The sequence below is a fragment of the Rousettus aegyptiacus genome, unplaced genomic scaffold (assembly GCF_014176215.1).
Source record: "Rousettus aegyptiacus isolate mRouAeg1 unplaced genomic scaffold, mRouAeg1.p scaffold_m13_p_5, whole genome shotgun sequence".
In the NCBI taxonomy this organism is placed as follows: domain Eukaryota; kingdom Metazoa; phylum Chordata; class Mammalia; order Chiroptera; family Pteropodidae; genus Rousettus; species Rousettus aegyptiacus.
In genome coordinates, this window is record NW_023416308.1 from 45,711,308 (window position 1) to 45,730,845 (window position 19,538).

Sequence of the window (19,538 nt, forward strand, 5' to 3'; positions counted from 1 at the left end):
GAGGGTTTCCAGGACATTCAGGAGGTTGAGAGGTGCAGAAAGGAGGCGGACGCCTTCCTGGAAAAGAAGTGGGTCGGGCTCAACTGCAAAGCGAGGCCAGCACCAGAAGGGGGAGATTCCGGAACTGGACGTAGAAAGACTTTTCTGCCGGGAACTTCCCGGACCCAATTAGATGCTGTACCCAGTCTGGTTACCCTGGTGATAGGCATCGCATTTTGTCAAGGAACCGAGAGAAGAGGTGAGTTCGCAGATCTCTGGAATGATTGTCCATTAGTTAAGTTTCCTCTTTAGTCTCACCTTAATATAGTATTCTAAGAACCCAGACCTCCTCTTTCCCCATTCTGTGGATGCTGTGGGACACTTTTCAGTAAGGTGGTGGTGGGGAGTACGAGGGAGGTTATCTCAAGACGTGGAGAGGATATTATTACTACTCTCAGATAGTGTTTACCAAGTATTCCAACCTCTCTGCATTACTTTAATCTTCACAATAATCCTATGAAATACGTATTACCGTCTTCATTTTGAGAATAGATGGGGGCGCATATATAAAATATATGCTCAAGGTCACACAGCTTGTTAGTGATAGAGCAGATTGGAATCTAGGCATTCTGGCTCCAGAGTTCATGCTTTTAACTACTAAGTTATGCTGAGGATTGAGGAAGTTTCACGTGGCCCTCACCCTACACACACCTCTGGCAATTTCCAGACTGCATAGGCACCAGTCAGCCAAAACTCAAGTGTTGGGGGAAAAAAATCACCAGGAATGAGCGAGCACTCTGTCCCTTCAGGACTTGTGAGGGTCTAGGCAGAAGGCCTTATTACCTGAGAAGACAACTTGAGAATTTAGGAAGGAGTACTAGATAATTCGAGAATAAGGAAAAGATAAAGTGGTGCTGATCAATAATCTTTTAGACACAGGTGTTAAAAATAGCTGCTAACTTCACCAAAACAATTCCTGACTTGTTCCTCCTCCCCCAAAAGAAGAAATGAATCAATAGTTACACAGATCTTTTAACCTCAAGTCATGTCTTTCAACAGACTTAAGAGGCCTGTTCACCTCAACCATGGAATCATCCTCAAAGGGTCTGCTCACGCAAGTTACTCAGTTCTGGAACCTCCTAGATGATCTGGCTGAAAGTAACCCTGAGAGCTATAAGAAATTCATTCAACAGCAGCTGAAAGAAGGGAAACAGCTTTGTGCTACCCCAGAACCACAGCTCTGCCTGCAAACCAGAATTCTAGTATGTGGAGTTGGTGCCCAGGGATGGGGAGGTCCTGAATGAAATGATCTTAGAATAACCAGAGAATATTTTACCCTCAGCTATTGCTACTTGAACAAAAGAAAACTTGAGAGTAACTGCCACTCTTTAAATGAAAAATGAAATGTAGTGTAAAAGATCATGTTGAAGGAGTAAAAGTGGGAAATTTATATATATTTTGGAGATCTCAAAATGAGCCATCCTTGCCTGCTAGAATGAAAATAAAAAGTAATGATTTAATTAAAAATTATAGACTTGGAGATTTTTCAAATAAAGAGAACTTATTTTGTTGGGGAGATAAGGAAGTGAAAGAGGGTCAAAGTCACATGGAACAGCTGCTTAGATCAATTCCCCCTTCCTCCTCCCAGTTCCTCTGGGAGCAGCAACTGGATTCTTGATGAAAAGCCAGCAGCTCTGGGGAAATCAGGTAACAGTTTAATTTCTCTAAGACAGTTTTAATACATGCAATGACTTACTTGGAGCCTAAAATCCTCACTCTTCAAATTCTGTAAGGTATTACCTTTAGGATATTATTTTAAAATAAGATGCTAGATTTTGAGATATGCAAAATTATTTGATTTCTAGAAGCCAAAAGAAAAAATACTTTTTATCAACCTATGTCAGTGGAAAAGGATTCCAGCTCCCCAATCAACCACTCATCCAGTACCTCTAAGTGTTGGCAGACCAGAAGATATGTCTGAGACATCAGGTACATAGACTTATGGGAAAGAAAGCACACTTAAAAATTTGTATTGAGAATAGCATGGACTAGCTTTTACTTGGTAAAAATATTTTATTTGGTTATAATGTAGGTAATGACTCATAAATGTACCTTTATGCAAATTGAGTTTGTCTTGTAACATGAGATGTTTTTAACCCATATAAAATGCCAAGAAATATCCTAATTGAAATTTTGGGTACATAGTGTCATTGTAAATGCCTTTGAAAAAGATAGGAATAGAATTTATAGCTTCTAGCTTTGTCAAGATTATGGCTTAATATATTACCTGACAATATTAATAATGAAACTAATTGTCTTCATTTCACACCCTCAATTACAAACACAGATGTTTACACAGTCATCGATGTTGCCTGCAATCCTGATATTCTCCAGGCAGCAGAAAAGGACCAAGTGAAAAAAAATCAGTTAATATGGATGGCCATGAAATGCATTGAGGAAAAATTCCAGTTTACTCTTTCACACTTTTACCATATTACCAATTTTAAAATAAAAGGAAGCATTCAAAGGATGAAACAAAATCTAATGGGAATCCAAACTGACCCCACATATTTAAGAGAGAAAATGAGAAAGGGTAAGTTAATGAATATAAATGGAAAATTAAACTGATTTAAATTTTTGCATTGTGTACACTTTGCAAACTAGAAGTCTCAATTTTAAAAGATGAGAAACTTAAGATAGAAAAAGAGAGTAATTAGAACTATTAGTATATCCTTAAAGATTTTTAAACCTTGCAAACTTTTAAGCCAAAGTCTTTGGTTTAAAATTCTTTTAAGATTCCCAAACTCATTTAGCTGCAGTTTTATCTTCCATCTTGACTAACACTACATATATTACAGCCTTATAGTATTTTATGTTGTTTAATTTTGTGATTTCATCTCCCCCCCCCCTTTTTTCATAAAGAACTAACCCTTGAACAGATAAGAAACAGTACTGTGAGCAATCCAGATCAATTCCCTCATCTTTTACTGCCAGAAGACCACGTTTCAGGCCAAACAGGTTGCCTGATAGAAGAGATTTCCAGTAAAGAGATCCAGGTGGAGATGAAGAGACCCGCCTATGAATTAAAAATTTTGACAGATCAGAATGAGAAACCACTGAAAATTGAATTAGAAGTTGAATTACCTGGTATTAATTCAGTATCTCTTTGTGACCTTAGTGTTTCTGAGGTAGGTTGAATAGATAATACTGTAAATTTTTATCAGTCCACATTCAGTATATTATGCTGTGGTAACAAACTCCACAATCTCAGTGGCTTACATAATTTGCTTAGGTTACATGTCAGCTAGGCCTGCTCTGCTCCACAAATCTCACACATTTCAAGATACAGGTGAAGAAGCAGTTCTCATCTGACATATGTCATTCTCCTGGCAAATAGAAAATAGAAGTGGCCAAACTATATACTGAATCTTAAAACTTCCTCTCAGACATGGCATATGTCACTTTGACTTACTTTTTATTGACCAAAGTCACGAGGCCAAGTCTACATCAAGGGCAGGGAAGCATATTCTTCTAAAGGGTAGTCACAGTAAGTCACATGGCAGGGATATACATATAATCCTCTTACAGAAGATTAAATAATTGGCAACAATCCTACAGTCTACCAGAGTCCACTCTCTTGGTCACAGATATTTGCATCTTTCCCCAATGTGGAATGGGGAGAAGATAACTATAATTAACATTGTCAATTCAGAAACTGGAAAAATATGCAGCACATAGCAGTTACTGGTACACAGCAATTCCGATATCCTGGTAAGCAGGTTTTTCCAGGCTCCCTTTCCTGGAAACAGGATATTCTCACTTAGGGCCATTAATAAGTTCCTTGATCACCTATACCTCTTAGTTCCATTGTTTTCCATTACCTTTAGTTCCATTCTTTGGGAGTTTTTCTTCTTCGTTCTCCACCTTTTCCACATCTGAAAAGAGCATTGGATAATAGGCCATCCTTTGGTACTGAGCAGTTCAGCCTGTTTCATGCCCATGGAATGCTGGGGTCTGAATGTTGGGGTCCAAAGGTTATTTTAACTTAGTTTCAGTCCAGGCTAACATTTTATTTAATTCTGATCAGTGCTATACCCACGATTATTTTTTAGACATGTTGGTTTTTCAATGGCTTTTTTTTTTTTTTAATTAATAGCTGTCATTTGGGCCAAATGTAAGGATTTAATGAGGTCCACCTTAACCCAGTTAGGGATTTTAACAAAGGGTATAAAAACGTGATTTAGTCTTTGCCTCTTGGGTCTCTGAATCAGCCTTAGTTGATAAAAAAGAATTTCTCAATTTTATCCTTTACTGTTTGAAAATAAAAATTAATTGCATTCTTGTCCTCAAGTCTTAGTATTTCTGAGCTCTGTATATTTCAAACCCCACTTGCAAACTAGTAAATTATTTTCCAAGCTCATCAATTTTTGTAGTACTTTGTTAAATGTAGCCAATAGAATCAATGCATGCTACACTCTTTTTCCCCACTTTTTTACCTAAAGCCACAACTTAACTAGGCACATAATTTGTCTTCCAAATTATTGTGATAGTTTACTAAGGGCTTTATCACTATAAAACATTGATCACCATCTTTCCCATCCCCAGTAACTTTCCTTGTTGTTGCAAACTAATATTGAATGTTAACTAATTGAAAAAAAAAAAATTCTGAAGGGGAAAAACAGTAACACTAATTTTAACCAGAAAATATTTTTCTACTTTCATGTTTTAAAGTCTCGGTTTATTATTCTTAGGATGATTTATTGATTGAGGTCTCCGAGAAGTACAGATTACACCTGAATCTTCCAAACCCTGTGAACACTGAAATGACTACAGCAAAATTTATCAAAGAAAAAGCTACATTAATCGTCACAATGCCATTGGTGTAAGTCAAGAGCATCATAGGGTCTTCAGTGCTAAAGTTATGTGAATTACAGGGCCTTCATTATGGGTAAAGAAGAGATGGTGGTTTATCTTAAACACTAGTTTCATATTTTCTAAGAGTTCCTTTTGATGGAATGAGATTTTATCATCAGCTGTTACCTTTTTTAAAAACTCACTTCTCAAACTTGGCATCAAGCAAAAACTACTAAAAACAGTATTGCCATGATATGCTTGTTTTGAAGGTATGTGTAATGGTAACTTAAATACCATTGGGAAAAATTCTATTTGTTTCCAAGTAACATGAGAATTGCTTGGTTAAAAATTTTTTTTTGTCTCTAGTAAATTTTTGCATCAGGAATAATTCCCAGACTGTGCAAGAAGGTTTTCATCATCACAATGGGCCACAGCCGTTGGTTAAGTTTCCTCCAGCAATAAAGATACAAGGCCAATGTAACAATATGCAAACCTTCTGTGAACCTCTGTACTTCTGTAAAGCAGCTCCTGCAGAAGTCCAAGCTACCCAGGCATTAGATGTTCACATCGATCTTTAAACATCCCTTATTTTTTCTAGATACAAAACAACTTCCATGTAATTATTAGTTTCTAATTCAACACAAGATCTTTAAATAAAATCCTTATTAATTTTAAAACTTTTAACTTTAGAAACTTATGTTGTATTTGTAATAGAAATAATTGATAGGTGACTTTTAAAAACATAATTTTCTTAAACCTGGCCTAGATTTGGATCATTCTAGCAATAGGCTAATTTATCATCTGAAAATTTTCCAACTGTTTGATGTCCTAAAATTACCAAAGCTGTTATATTCTCATACCTCAAAAAACTTGGAATGCTTTTACCCTATCTTTTCTACAAAATCACTGTCAAAACACATTTCCTAGAAACTCCCGTAACTAGCCACATGGAACTGGTTGAATCCTGGTGCTTTGGGTATTATGTCAGCAGCTATGTATTTGTGTACTCAATAAAATGCATACCAAGATCTAGCATACTTAATGTTCAAATGTTAAATATATATCCTAGTCATTTTCCAAAATATTTTCACTTATGTAATTTCAATAGATTTTATATTTATAAAAACATCATCTCCCCCTCCCTAAAGCAAAACTGCCCAGGAAGAGCATTAACTAATAATGAACTGCAGAGTAGTTTATTTAAGTTTGAATCCTGTCAAGATCTTTTATCCTCAAAACTGGAAATTAGTTGAGATGGACATTAATTATTCTTGATTTAGAGACCAGATTTTTCTATAAACTTGGTTTTAGATCAATAATCAGTATTTTTTTGTGTGCATTACTAGGTAATAAGTAGTCCTTGCAACACATTCCTATCATCACTTGCTTTCACCAGCAACTCTTGTTGACCATGCCTTGTGCTACCATAACTACATTCACAAATCTCAGGACTGGAATAAAATACCAAAGAGCCAGACCACAGTTTCACCTTGCTATGTGCCACATCCCAACATGAGGTGCTCCAATAACTCCTTGTGCTTAAAGTATTAGATTATATCCTTCTAAAGTTCTTATTTTACCAATTCTATAAACTCAAAATATATCTATACTAAGAGTTTACACATATATAGCTGTCCTTGGTCTTAAATCATTTAATGTGAAAATTAATTACCAACAGATCAAAAATCAGACCAGACACATTGAAAACAGATAGTTTCATGTTTAAACAATCTAATTTGAACCAAAACCACTACTTTTAACTTTTATTCTTTGAGTTCTGGTAAGAGAAATAGACTGAATCCAGATTTAGATTATGGTCAGATTAATTTTTAACTCAGAACAATTTTTATTAGAAGGCAACTTTTTATTTTTCTTTCAAGGGAACAAAAGAGCCATAAGCATTAATTAGCAAAGAATTAATTATCTTTGAAATTTCATGTATTTGAACCAGATGTGGCTCATACTGATGATGGTCCCTTGTCATAAGCTTGTTCATTCTGCATAATCTTCAAGTTATAATTATTAATTACTGTACTGACTTGTTTTCATAATAATACAGCAAGGGAATATATGGAGTGTCACTTGTGCACCACATAAATAATGAACATTTAAAAATAAATTCAACAAAGACCTAAAATCAGGACATAACTCCACATATATATACAAGGAACTACTAGTCAGATTTATTTTAAATAGCCATAAACAATTCCAAATATTAAAACATCGATTCAATAGAAAGTCTGGAATTATGATAATGTTCCCAATTCATTTTTATTACCTTGAGTATCAGCTCCTTCTCCCCCAGAAGAAAGGCAAATCATAACAAAATGGAAAAAAAATATTTAGGCTGATAAGGGAGTAAGCAACCTAAATAATTTTTTTCTCTCCAGTAGGATTTTAGGACCTTCTTATTTTACATGAGACAACCATGGCGTAGAAAAATACAGAACGCCTTTTTTGTACACATTTAACATTTTTTACTTTATCCAAGTGGAAGTGGCCACTTTTGGTCATCTTTTGGTACTCGAAACTGTTCACTGTGTATCTCTCCCCTTCTTCTTTTCAGACAGGACTTGGTGATATATAGACTTTGGCACATATCAGAATCTATACTTTACATATGTACACTTATTTCATAGTTACTTGGCATAGTTTTCCAAAGTTATTTGAGTAGTAAATAATGGTAATTAAGTTCATTTGCAAGTAACCACCAGTTCATACTGGAGGAAAAATTCTACTTTTACAGCTTTTCTGTTAAATTCTATAAGCATATTCTTTTATTTGAAGGTAATTATAGAATTCTGCTCTCAGAATTATACATTTGAGTTGTTTAAATAAATACCCACACAAAATCTCATTTAAACCAAGTAACTGGTTTATATTTATATCTCATCTCAAGAGGGGATAACAACCATTTTGGGGTTCATAGAAAAATAAACAAAGTTGATTGAAAATGTCTTAAGAAAATGCTGACTTTTAAATTTTAAAATTTCACTTATTTTCCTTGAAGTTCTCTGATCCATTATAAAGCAAGATCATGTAACAGATAAATGTATAGGGTTAAATTCCAAAATCAAGCTTCAATTAAAACCCTTTCTCCAAGAGAACTAATTTGCCTCACTTCTCTTTCCCTCAAATCTAAGCAAAACATTTCAGGCAATTAAGTTTCAGAACCTCAAGGTTTCATCCAGGTTACTTTTATGTACCTAACTAACTCAATGGGGAACCATAATTCTATCTGGAAGTACTTATCACCACAGGGCTAGGCCACATGTCCCCTGACTAGGGGTACACACCTTAAAATCTGGTGTTTAATTAAATGTGCACAATATTTGGGTATAACTGGAATTTTAAAAATTCAGTAATAACCATTACAAATAACTTACATGGACAGACCCAAAAATAACTGGTTAGCTTTGAAATAAAAAGAACCACCTGTTTAATAACATATTTATATCTTGGAAAAAAATCAACCACTGTGACCTGGGAGAGTCCAGAAATTCTTGGGTTAACTATAACAACATGCTGATAGGTTTTTCAAGGTACTTTCTAAACTCAGCAAGCCACTGAGCTCCAACTGCTCCATCCACAACCCGATGATCACAACTGAGTGTAACTGACATCATGCTAGCCACAGCAAATCTAGAAAAAGATAAAAACTGTATTAGTTATTCTGAGAGCAATCACTGGATTTTAGCCAGTAACCAACCCAAATGCCAACTTCTACCCTATAATCCCAAACAGGTTAATATTATTTTCCACCTACTTCTCATGTCCTGTATATTTCTAGCCCAAAACAATAGCTTGAAGAAACAGACCAAACAGCCATCTGAAGCATGGATCAGCAAACTATAGCCCACAGGCCACATTCCACCAAATGCAGGTTTCTGGAATTCATATAGATAGTGCCTATGGCTGCCCTCACAGTACAATGGCAGAGTATCTGCAAGAGAGACCATATAACCCAGAAAGCCTAAAATATTTACTATCTGGCTATTTAAGAAAAAGTGTGGTGACCCCTGACCCAGAGTAAATAAGGCTTCCCATCGCAAAGAAGATTAACATTTACTAAAATAAAGAGTTGCTGCCCTGAGAAACTTCATTCTATACTTACATCTGACTCTACCTGAAGCTCTAATATGCCATGCCAACAATTATAAAACTGAGGAGACTCAAAAACAGGTATAATGTAATGAAAATGACCTTATAATTCCCTCTCCATTTTGACTCTTACCCTTTTTCATCATCTGCTGGAACTAGTCTATCCTCTGAAGCACCAATTGCCAAGATACATGCTTGAGGTGGGTTAATAATAGCAGAGAAGTTTTTAACTCCAAACATTCCTAAATTGGAGATTGTAAAAGTGCCACCCTAGAGAAAAAAAACATTAATAGACATTAACTGTTGTCAACAAAAATCATAAAAAATGACAAATGAAAAGACCTTAAGATAATCTTTTACTTTAAGAAAGGCCTCTGAACTACCATAAAAAAAAAAAAAAAAAAAAAACAGAAGGAAAATGGAAATATATGAAGTAACAGACATGTTAATTAGCTTGACTGTGATAATTTCAGTGTATATAAAAATCAAAACATCAAGTTAGAACTTAAATAATATACAATACTTATTTGCTAATTATACATCATTAAAGATTTGAAAGGAAAAAAAGAGGCCTGAATGCAATACCCTTTATTGAAAATATACAACCATTACAATATGAACAAAAGTCAGTTGTGTGGCTTTGTACACTAGTTAGAAAACATCTTATTTTCATCTTTCGATAGGTTACTCAATTCTTCTTTATTTTGTGGATCTGTGTCAGTGAAAATAAAAGGCTGAACTGAAAGGTGGAAAATAACAAGAAAAGCATAATGCCAAACTTAAAAATGTAATTCTCAACATTCAAAAGGTAAATAAATAAGGTCTTACCTGGAATTCGTGTGGTTGTAGTTTACCTTCTCGTGCTTTGGTTGCTAGAGAAATAACATCATTAGCAATGGTTTCCAGTCCTTTTATATGTGCATTAAATACAATAGGTGTGATGAGTCCTGCAGGAGTACTGACTGCAACACTGATATCAACAACATGATTTCTATTGAAAAAGAAAAAAGGAAAGGTAACCTCAATCATCATCAGTATTATTTATTAAGAGCTTATGTGTCAGGTTAAGCAAGAATATTGGTATCTACTTCAGTTTATACCACTGTTCAGCTATGGAGAGATAGCTTTCCTGGTTTAAAATATGACTGAGAAATGAATCAGTAAGTTGGTTTCATATGCACTCTTTAACTTTCCTCCCATCTGCCTTGACTAACACATGGGTGTAGGAAAAAAAGGGCTCAGTATTGAGTGAGAATTAAACAAAAAGAACTCCTTGGATTTTTAGACAAAGTCAATTGGTTTGAATTGAGTCTGCAAGCAGAGCTTAAGCAGATTTAAGGAAGAGTGAAAGGACAGGACCGCACTGTGGGAGAAACAGGAATGCTCAGGATATGGGGTGGTGGTACCTCAGAACATAAGATTCCTAATTTTTTCTATGCCATTGCATCTTTGCATTTAAGTCCCTTCTCAGAATATGTATTTTTTAACATGGAAAATACTCAGATCACCAAAAAAACAAAAACTAAAAACTATACTGAAATTCAGTTATATTATTTAAAAAACAAAATTGTGATGTATGTGCTATTAACTCATTAACGAGATCTTGCAGCAGGTCTAATAATGGTAAAGTAGTGGTATGCAAAACAGTATTTTAAGATACCTGCAACAACTATAATGTGATATGAAAATAACTGATTTTTACTGGTCACTAGCGTAAGTACTATTAGTACCTCTTTGATTTATTCTCTACATTTTTAACAGGAAGAAACACTAAAGTTCAGTTACAGGTTAGTAGAAAGATCGATTCTTTTTCTTCCATCCAAGTTCCAAAACTCCTGAATTATATCCACAGTCTCCTTGGACATTTATATAAGGTACCCCTGATAAAGTATTCTGCAATCTAGAAAAAGTTATGATGTCACGTGAAGGAAAATTCAAGCTCTTTCTAGGCACAAACTTTAGAAGATTACAGGATCCTGCAATGTGTCTAGGCTAAAGGCGGCAAGCGTCTGCCATTTGCAAAGAAAGGGACCCTGTGAGACCCTTAGCTGCCACAGCTGGGTCTTGCCAAAGTATCACACAACAAATACTGCTTTCTTAAAGTATTCTGTTATTACAATATTGGTCTATAATCTTCTTCCTATGACAGTAGGAATGGTGTTTCCTATCTTGTTTACCATTGAATCTAGCAAACAGTACAAGTTCAATAAATATTTGTTGAATGGCTGTATGAACAAGTAAATGAAGGGCAAATGGTAAGAATTAATGAACAAGTCATAGAACTTGCCCTGCTAGCTTGATCCTTTGATCTAAGTAGTGTTTGCTTCAGATAGTCTTAAAAGGTTAAACAGAAATTTATCCTATAATCCAGCAATTCCACTCTAAGGAATCTACTGAAGAGAACTGAAAACACATGTCAACACAATTACATGCAAATGTTCATAACAACCTTCTAAAAGGTATGTCTATATCTGAATCCTGAAATTTATCAATGTGACCCTCTTCGGTAAAAAGATCCTTGCAGGTCTAATTAGGATCTTGAGATCATATCATCCTGGATTACCTGGGTGGGGCCAAATTCCAATACCAAATATCCTTGTAAGAGATAGAAAAGACAAACATGGAAGACATGTGAAGAGGGAAGCAGAAGTTGAAGTTATGCAGCCACAAGCCAAGTAATGACTGCAGCCACCACAACTGAAAAAAACAAAAGATTCTACCCTAGAGCCTGTGGAGGGCGCAAAGCTCTAGCCACGTCTGATTTCGGATGTCTGGCCTTTAGAATTATGAGAGAATAAATTTTTGTTTTAAGCCATCAATTTTGTAGTAATTTGTGATGGCAGCCGTAGGAATTAATACAGTATATAAAGAATAGTAAGTCTCTCAGATGTTCTCCAAGAGTGGGGTGACCAAGGATTACCTGACGTGTTTGACAAGACCAAAAAAATGGTTTAGTTCTCTTGGGAAGTTTGAGAAAGAATTCATCATGAGTACATAGGAAACTAGCCCTCTCTCAGGCAATCATTAACATTAGGTTAGTATTCATAGTGTACTATATGTCTTAGTCATAAACAACATTTCCATAGAATATTATCACTGAATAATGATTTATCCAAAATTTGTGCTATAATCAATTTGGTAAGATGATGGGGTGTATGTGTCTGTGTGCATATACATGGAGAATACAACAAAGTTAAGTCTTAACCTTCTTTAATAGAGAATCAGATGATAAAGTGAAAGGAATGAAAAAATACATAAAAGCTAACAACAAAATGTTATTTAGAAATACGAAGATACATACCTGAAGAAATAATAGTTTAAAAGTTGTGTTTGCTTCTTGGAAGTGGATGTGAGATTAAAGGTTGAGTAGCTCACTGTAAGCCATGGAGCAACATGCTAATACATATACTATTATTTTGTTTTAATAAAAATTAATAATAATAATGATATAAGAGAGCCTATGCAATAAAAAAAAAAAAAAAAAAAGCCTAGGCTAAGAAGTCAGAATCCTGGTTCCAATCACAGTTCTGCTATTTACTAACATATTAACTCAGGGAAAGTTATTTACCTCACTAAGCCTCAATTTCTTTATCTAGAAAATAGTAGTGTAATGATCTACTTCATAAGGTGGTCATAAGGATTAAATGAGACAACATGTGAAAGACACTGAGCAATTCACATGCCACCGAAATATTAACAAATACTATTTTTAGTTTGTTTTCATTTTGTACTCCATAAAGTTCAGCAGAACTAATTGGTGAACAAAAACCATTTCAAACCTTTTTAAGAGTTGTTATCAACTTAACTATACATATCTACACTTATCTCCCTTTCCTCAATTCAAAGAATTTGTAGTCTTAGTACTAAGTAAATTTAGCACTTTATCTCACAAGTAGTTTTATGTTGTTTTCAAATTGTTTTGCTTAGGAAACTCATCCATTTGTAATCCATTTCTCTTACCCCCTATATTCCTAGTTATATATTAGGTAACACAAAAAAACTGCTGATGGGTATACACCTTTCCCATCACTGTTATACTTACTGTCTTATAACTGTGTCCAGCCAAGAAGAATTTGCTTCAGGAACTTTTAAACATGCCAAAGCTGAAGCTTTTATGATGAAGTCATTGACGGAAATTTTGCTTTTCCCTTCTAACATCTGCAAAAACAAGAAACCATTGTAGTTTCTTAAATTCTCTTCCCGAAGATGAACTATATAACCTTGAGAAAGCAGATGGAAGGGAATATACAATTGTCCTGAAGTTAAAAGGATGAAATGAAACCAAAAGTTAGTTCTTTCATCTTTTGTAATGTAGGCCTTCACAGCTCTAAGTTTCCTGCTAAGCACTGCTTTAGCTGCATCTCATATATTATATGTTATAGCTTCATTTTCATTTATATCAACAAAACCAAATGCTAGTTCTTTAAAAAGATCAACAAAACAACAAATGCTTACCTAGACCACTAAAGAAAAATAAGACTCAAATTACTGGAAACAGAAATGAATTAAGGGACACTACTATCCACCTTACATGAACAACCACATGCAACACATTAGGTAACCTAGATGAAATGGACAAACTCCTAGATGAAATGGACAAACTAGAAACAAACTACCAAAGCTAAATAAAAATGAATAGAACCTCTGAATAAATCTATGATTACTAAAGAGATAGAACTGATAATTTAAAAACTACCCACATATAAAGTCTAGACCCAGATGGCTTCGCTGGTTGAATTATACCAAACATTTAATAAATTAATATCAATTCTTCACAAACCCTTCCAAAAAAAAACAGTAAAGAAGGGAATACTTCTTCACTCATTTTATGAGGCTAGTATTAGCCTGATACCAAAACCAGACAGATATATTGCAATAAAAAAAGAAAAAAAAAAAAAACACAAAATACTACAGATCAACATCTCTTAATATAGAAGCAAAAATCCTCAAAAAAACAAACAAAAATAAACTAGCAAACCAAGTCCAGTAATATATGAAAAGGATTATTCACCATGACCAAATAGGATTTGTGCCAGGAATGCAAGGTTTCTTTAACATCTACAAATCAATTAATGTAAAAATAGAATATAGGACAAAAACCACATCATCTCAATACACAGAAAAAGCATTTGACAAAATTCAGCACTCCTTCATAATAAAAACATTTAACAAACTAGATAAAATAGATCTATGAATACTCCACAATTATCATACTTCAGTGGTGAAAGACTCACTTCCCCCTAAGATCAAGAATAAGATAAGGGCATCCACTCTTGTCACTTCTATTTTAAGACTGTACTAGGTGCACAAGCCAGAGAAGTTAGGCAATAAAAGGAAATAAAAGGCATCCAGACTGGAGAGGAAAAAGCAAAATTATCTCTATTTGCAAATGACATGACTTTGTATAGAGAAAATTCTAAGAAACACACTAAAAAACAAGCTTGCAGGAAACAAGATCAATATACAAAAGCCAACTAACTGTAGCCATGGACAATCTGAAAATAAAATTTACAATACTATTAAAAGAGTAAAACACCTAGGAATAAATTTAACTAAAGTGCAATAACTATACTATACTGTATATACTCTAAAAATTGTTGAACGGAATTAAACTAAATAAATGGAAAGACATTCCATGTTCATTGAGTAGAACGCTTAATACTGTTAAGATGGCAATATTGCCCAAGTTGATCTACAGATTCAATGAAATCCCTATACCATAAGGAATATCCAGAATAGGCACATCTATAAGACATAAAGGAGATTAAGTGTTTGCCTAAGACTTGGGGAGGACGGGAGGCTTGGGGCAGGGGTATGTGGTTTCATTTTGGGATGATGAAAATCTTCTAAAATTTATTGTAGTGACGGTTGTACAACTCAGAATATACTAAAATCCACTGAATTTTAAACTTTAAATGGGTGAATGGTATGCTACTTAATTATATCTGAATAGACTAAAAGAATTGAATAAGATAATATATTGAACATACTTTTATGTTTAATTTCCAAATAAATTTATTTAAAAATTGCTTTAATATTTTGAAATACGCCATCATCTTTAACCCTTATAGCCAGTTACAAAACTGTGGTGATGCTTCATTGCTTCATCCATTCATTCATGCATCTAATACATGAGAGCCTACTCTGCTGAGCATGTAACTCTAAAGCCCTGGAAATAAAGCAGTGAAAAAAAATGGGTAAAAATTTTACTTTCAGGGAGCTTATAGCCTAAAGGGGATGGATACATAATAAATAAGTGAAATATATAGTATGTTAGTGTTAAGTGCTAAGGAGAAAAATAAAGCAGGGAAAAAGAGCTAAAGAGAGAACTCACCTCATTCTTCCTTTAACTTTAGAATAAAGTGATCAGAGAAAACCAGAGAAGTCAAATCAAAGAGATGAAAGAGGAAGCAAGGTGGATACTATAAGAAGAGTATTCCATGCAGAAGGAACAGCAAGTGCAAAGCGCCTAAGTAGGAATATATAGGTAGAGTACTGAAGAATAGCAAGGCAACCACTGTGTCTGCAGCAGAGTGAGTAGGAAAGTAGTAGAAGAGGAAGCCAGAGACGTTATAAGATAGCCTGTGTAAGGCCCTGTATGCCACTCTAGGGAGTCTGGCTTTTACTTTTCACCTCCTTTAAAACATCTTTCATATCCCTCTCTCCTACTCCATCCTTAACAAAACCCTCTAATCCAGACCCTTATCACCATCATTCCATGTTTATATGACAAGCAAAAATAGTATCTACCATTAAGGTATGTCAGTATATATCCATTAAACCAACTTTTCTGAAAACATCGCTGTCATCATATCATTTATTTATTTATTTATTTATTTTTACTTAATGTTTAAGTCAAGTCCAAATTCTTCTGCTTATAAATCGAGGTCTTCCCTAAACCAACAACTGTGTTTACACTCTAGAAAAGGTAACCTATCTGCCATATACTACACTTACTTCCATTTTTTAAAGCACTTTAACTGTATGATATTCCATCACGAGAAGAAACTTTAACTCTTTTGTCAACCCAAATGCTTCCTATGCTCCATAGATCAACCAAGTTTTCCTGCACCACTGAACTCCCCAACTACTTTCACTGCTCTCCTTTCTCTGAACTCCTGTAACACTTAACCTATATAATGTAATCTAGCAGATGAAGGCATTACCATAACAAGACTGATCTACAAATATTTATGTTTTAATAAAAATTGCATCCTCTCTTTTTCACACGCATTATCTCCTCAATGACATTATAAACTCATGGAGAAAGATTACGTCTTAAATTGTGTTTCCAAAAGTGCCTTAGGCTAAACACTATGTAGATGCTTGGCACTTAACTATAAACACAAAGTAAACATACTACTTCTTACCCATCAAAAGACTGAAGTAGTCTCATAGAATCATAGTGATTTTGCTAGGCTAAAATGGATCCATGGTAAAGTTGACTTTAAATGATAGGCTTTAATTAAGGATTAGAAAATAAAAATTCACCAGAATATTCTTTGCAAGTTAAAATTAAGATGATACCCATTTTTCATAATCAACTGGCATACTGTTACAAAAAAATGGGGGAAAATGTCAATGTTTAGTGGGGGAAAACAAGATTTTTAGTATTTACAGAGTTGGAATTTTCAGACCTCTTACCTTATTAAGTTCCTTCCGTACCAACAAAACTTCTCCTACATTTACATCGACAGAAAGGTAATAATGAGGTATGGTTTGCTTAGATTGCATTAACCGCTGTGCAATAACCTGAAATCAAAGAGATTCAAATGGCACTTATCTTGAATTGAGATAAGACCTAATTCAGAGCCCTGTTTGCTCCCTTTACCCCACTCCCTGAAAATGCTTGCTTTAAGCATTATTAGTTTTGGAAGACAGAGGACTGCACCATACCTTAGCCCCTTCTAATAGTATTTAATCAGAACACAGTATTTGTTTATCCCAAGTATTTAACTGATCAAACTTCTTTTAAAATAACCATCTAAAATTTCCTACAAAAAAACAGTCTCTATTAGTGTTTCAAACTATAGATGCAATAAAGATGCCCTCAATAGCTTTAGTTCCAGACTTATGGTAATACTCTTACTCGACGAATGTTGCTGATTGGGATATCTGTGAAAACACCTGTAGGAACTGGTGCCACTCCTGGACCCGGGGCGGGCACAGCAGCAGCTCCTGGAGCCTATGAGAAGGTAAAAAAAAGCGCTTAGTAACTGCAGCTCAATCTCATAAGCAAATAGGAACAGTTAACTACTAGTGACTCTTTTACAGATGACAAATTAAAAGGCTCACAAAAAAATAGCTATTTCTATCAAAAGAGAGCAAAAGGGACTCAGATTTGGATTAAGGGTTTGTTTTAATTTTTATATTTAGAATTCTGAAATCACGTTTTAAGTGTCATTTTTCTTAATTCAATGACAATTTTTGTCAAAATAATTTTGTTTTTGCAAAATTATCTTCAAGAAAAGCAATTGAAGCATTCTTAACTTGAAAGGATCAAGAGATAAATATAAACAAATAATTCATTTTCCTGAACAATGTTAAGAAAAAAACAATGAAAATCTTTCATTTGAAAGCAAACATCTAAATAACTAAATCCTTTTCCTTACTTTTAGCTGATTATCTTAGCACTTTACCCAATCAAACAGAGATTGGCTATGTGATTTTAATCCCCATGTGGGCTAATTAACCAAATAAAACTCAAACCCTAATTAACCAACTTGTAAGCATGATTTTAAAAATAGGGCCTGAAAGAAAAGGCGAGGATGCATTATTTTTAATGATACTAAAAAAATTTAGTATCACTACTCGAAAAAAAATTTATAGGTGAATGACATCAATTCATATCTATATATGGACAGTCAGTGAAATTAGACACAAGAATACACAGTTCTGGTTCAGCTATTTCATTCATAAATAATGTACGAAAGGGACAAAGCACTTTGCAGGGACAACCTGGGGAAAAAAGCCAAATGTAACTCACAGGAGCAGCTTTAGTAGGCACAAAAGAGTCAATGTCCTTCTTGATGATTCTGCCTTCTGGTCCCGTCCCTAGAACAGATACATAAAAATCACATAGATGAGAGTCTATTGCTGGTTCCTCAAGATCTTCACTGTGATCCTGAAGTGCAAGTTCCTAACAAAGATCTTCGAAAGGAATCGTTGCCTTAATCCTGCCCCCTGAAGTTCTTCCTAAAAATATTAGCTTTTGTCAGTTATTAAGTTTAACGTACACAGAATACTCTTGCTTGATCTGTAGCAGTTCAACTATAGCAAGTATTCTTTTAAAGTTTTCTCTCATTAAGTTGTACTTTATTTTTTCATCTTTATGTTTAAATCAAGAAATGCCAGCATAAGGATAATCCTGAGTAATGTTTTTATCTCCAAAAGGAAGACTAGGTGCCTCCTCCAGATTAGCTCAAAAAAACCCTTTCTGAACCCTCAAATACATCTCATTTGGGTTCTGGACTCATTTGGCCATAAAGAATTCCCTTTGTTCAGAGTCGACAGAGATAACAACTGTTTTAGATAAATCAGGCAAAACAATTTTTTCACCCAAAATAGCATTAATAACTCTCAATTATAATGATCTCATCTTTGTAATCATTCCTCTCTTATATGGTCTCCAGTTTTCACAGCTTTCTCACAGTAGCCAAAGCTCTAAACTAGCCTGTGCTAGAAACTCTGAAGGAAATAAGTACAATGTCACACAGGAGGAAAAACCTTCGAAGTTCTCTGAATAGGTTTAATTTTATTTTCAATTTCCTTCCTCCTCCCATCCACAACCTCTTAGGTTTAACTTTAGACCCAAGTAGATAATATTGAACCTTAATTCTATGGAGATTCAGAATTTAATTATTAAAATACCTTTTACACTGGCTCACTTCTAGAAAAAAATTGGTCAAATTGATTCATCTTCCCCCAAAGCAGACTTTTAAAAGGATTCTCGTTGTATGCAGTTCATCCCAACTCCTTTCCTTCATTATGAAAACTGAGTTGGCTAGGATTGTGTTTATTCTCACCAGGAGCTCTAGAACAGAGTTAGTAGCAAGCACCCCTATTAGATTCCCCTCCTTTATATAACCTCCCCTTACAACCAAGGCTGATTTGGACACCGCAACCCCTCAAAAGGAGGAAAGCTGCAGTACCACCCGCCTTATGTTAACCTTCAGCCACCCACAAGAATTTCTTATTAGGAGTTAGTTGAAATCTTTAAAATTCTTTTGCCTATCTCCCTAAGAAGGAACACTAGGGCATCATAAAGCAATATGGCATAAAGGGAAGAATACTAGATTGGAGTTAAAAATGTAGGGTTGTTGTCAAATATAAATTAGATAGATAACTCTAGTTACTTAATCTCATCTGGTCTTCAGTCACATCCGTTGGATAGAGATTATAATACCAGCCCTTGCTCATAGGAATGCTGAGGATAAAATGGGATAGTGATGAAATTGCCAGTAATAAAAACAGTCACGGGGATGTAAAGTACAGCATGGGAATACAGTTAGTAATTTTGTAATAACTATGTATGGTGTCAGGTGAGTACTAGACTTATCAGGGTGATCACTTTCTAAGTTATATAACTAGTCGCTAAGTTGCAT

The 19,538-nt window shown here is 34.6% G+C and overlaps 2 protein-coding genes across 4 annotated transcripts in view; one reads left to right on the top strand and one right to left on the bottom strand.

Annotated features, from left to right (window-relative positions):
- Positions 1–104: 104 nt before the first annotated feature.
- On the top strand, positions 105–5,870 carry PIH1D2 (PIH1 domain containing 2). Of its 3 annotated transcripts, none has more exons than XM_016149028.2 (6): positions 105–238; positions 1,039–1,241; positions 1,845–1,968; positions 2,327–2,572; positions 2,902–3,167; positions 4,731–5,870. In XM_016149028.2, the coding sequence occupies exons 2-6, from the start codon at positions 1,065–1,067 to the stop codon at positions 4,863–4,865; spliced, it is 948 nt and encodes a 315-aa protein (XP_016004514.1). In that variant the 5' UTR covers positions 105–238; positions 1,039–1,064; the 3' UTR covers positions 4,866–5,870. The 3 variants fall into 3 exon arrangements, with proteins under 3 accessions (XP_016004514.1, XP_036077532.1, XP_016004515.1); XM_036221639.1 differs by having other exon boundaries at positions 2,974–3,167; XM_016149029.2 differs by lacking the exon at positions 105–238 and adding an exon at positions 1,628–1,686 and having other exon boundaries at positions 1,140–1,241.
- Positions 5,871–6,994: 1,124 nt separating this feature from the next.
- Positions 6,995–19,538, bottom strand: part of DLAT (dihydrolipoamide S-acetyltransferase) — a 28,453-nt gene continuing 15,909 nt past the window's right edge. Inside the window, exons 8-14 of the mRNA XM_016149027.2 lie at positions 17,921–17,988; positions 17,024–17,119; positions 16,579–16,686; positions 12,977–13,092; positions 9,763–9,925; positions 9,068–9,204; positions 6,995–8,475 (exon numbers count right to left, since the gene is read on the bottom strand). Coding sequence (XP_016004513.2) covers positions 8,346–8,475; positions 9,068–9,204; positions 9,763–9,925; positions 12,977–13,092; positions 16,579–16,686; positions 17,024–17,119; positions 17,921–17,988 — 818 coding nt within the window. The 3' untranslated portion in view covers positions 6,995–8,345. The remainder of the gene's footprint in view (positions 8,476–9,067; positions 9,205–9,762; positions 9,926–12,976; positions 13,093–16,578; positions 16,687–17,023; positions 17,120–17,920; positions 17,989–19,538) is intronic.

Bases quoted from the DNA above. Each gene is read 5' to 3' on its own strand.
- PIH1D2 (XM_016149028.2), top strand. From the start codon at position 1,065: ATGGAATCATCCTCAAAGGGTCTGCTCACGCAAGTTACTCAGTTCTGG. The intron at 2,573-2,901 runs GTAAGTTAATGA...TTTTTCATAAAG, and splicing joins AAGAGAGAAAATGAGAAAGG to AACTAACCCTTGAACAGATA. The intron at 3,168-4,730 runs GTAGGTTGAATA...TATTATTCTTAG, and splicing joins GTGACCTTAGTGTTTCTGAG to GATGATTTATTGATTGAGGT.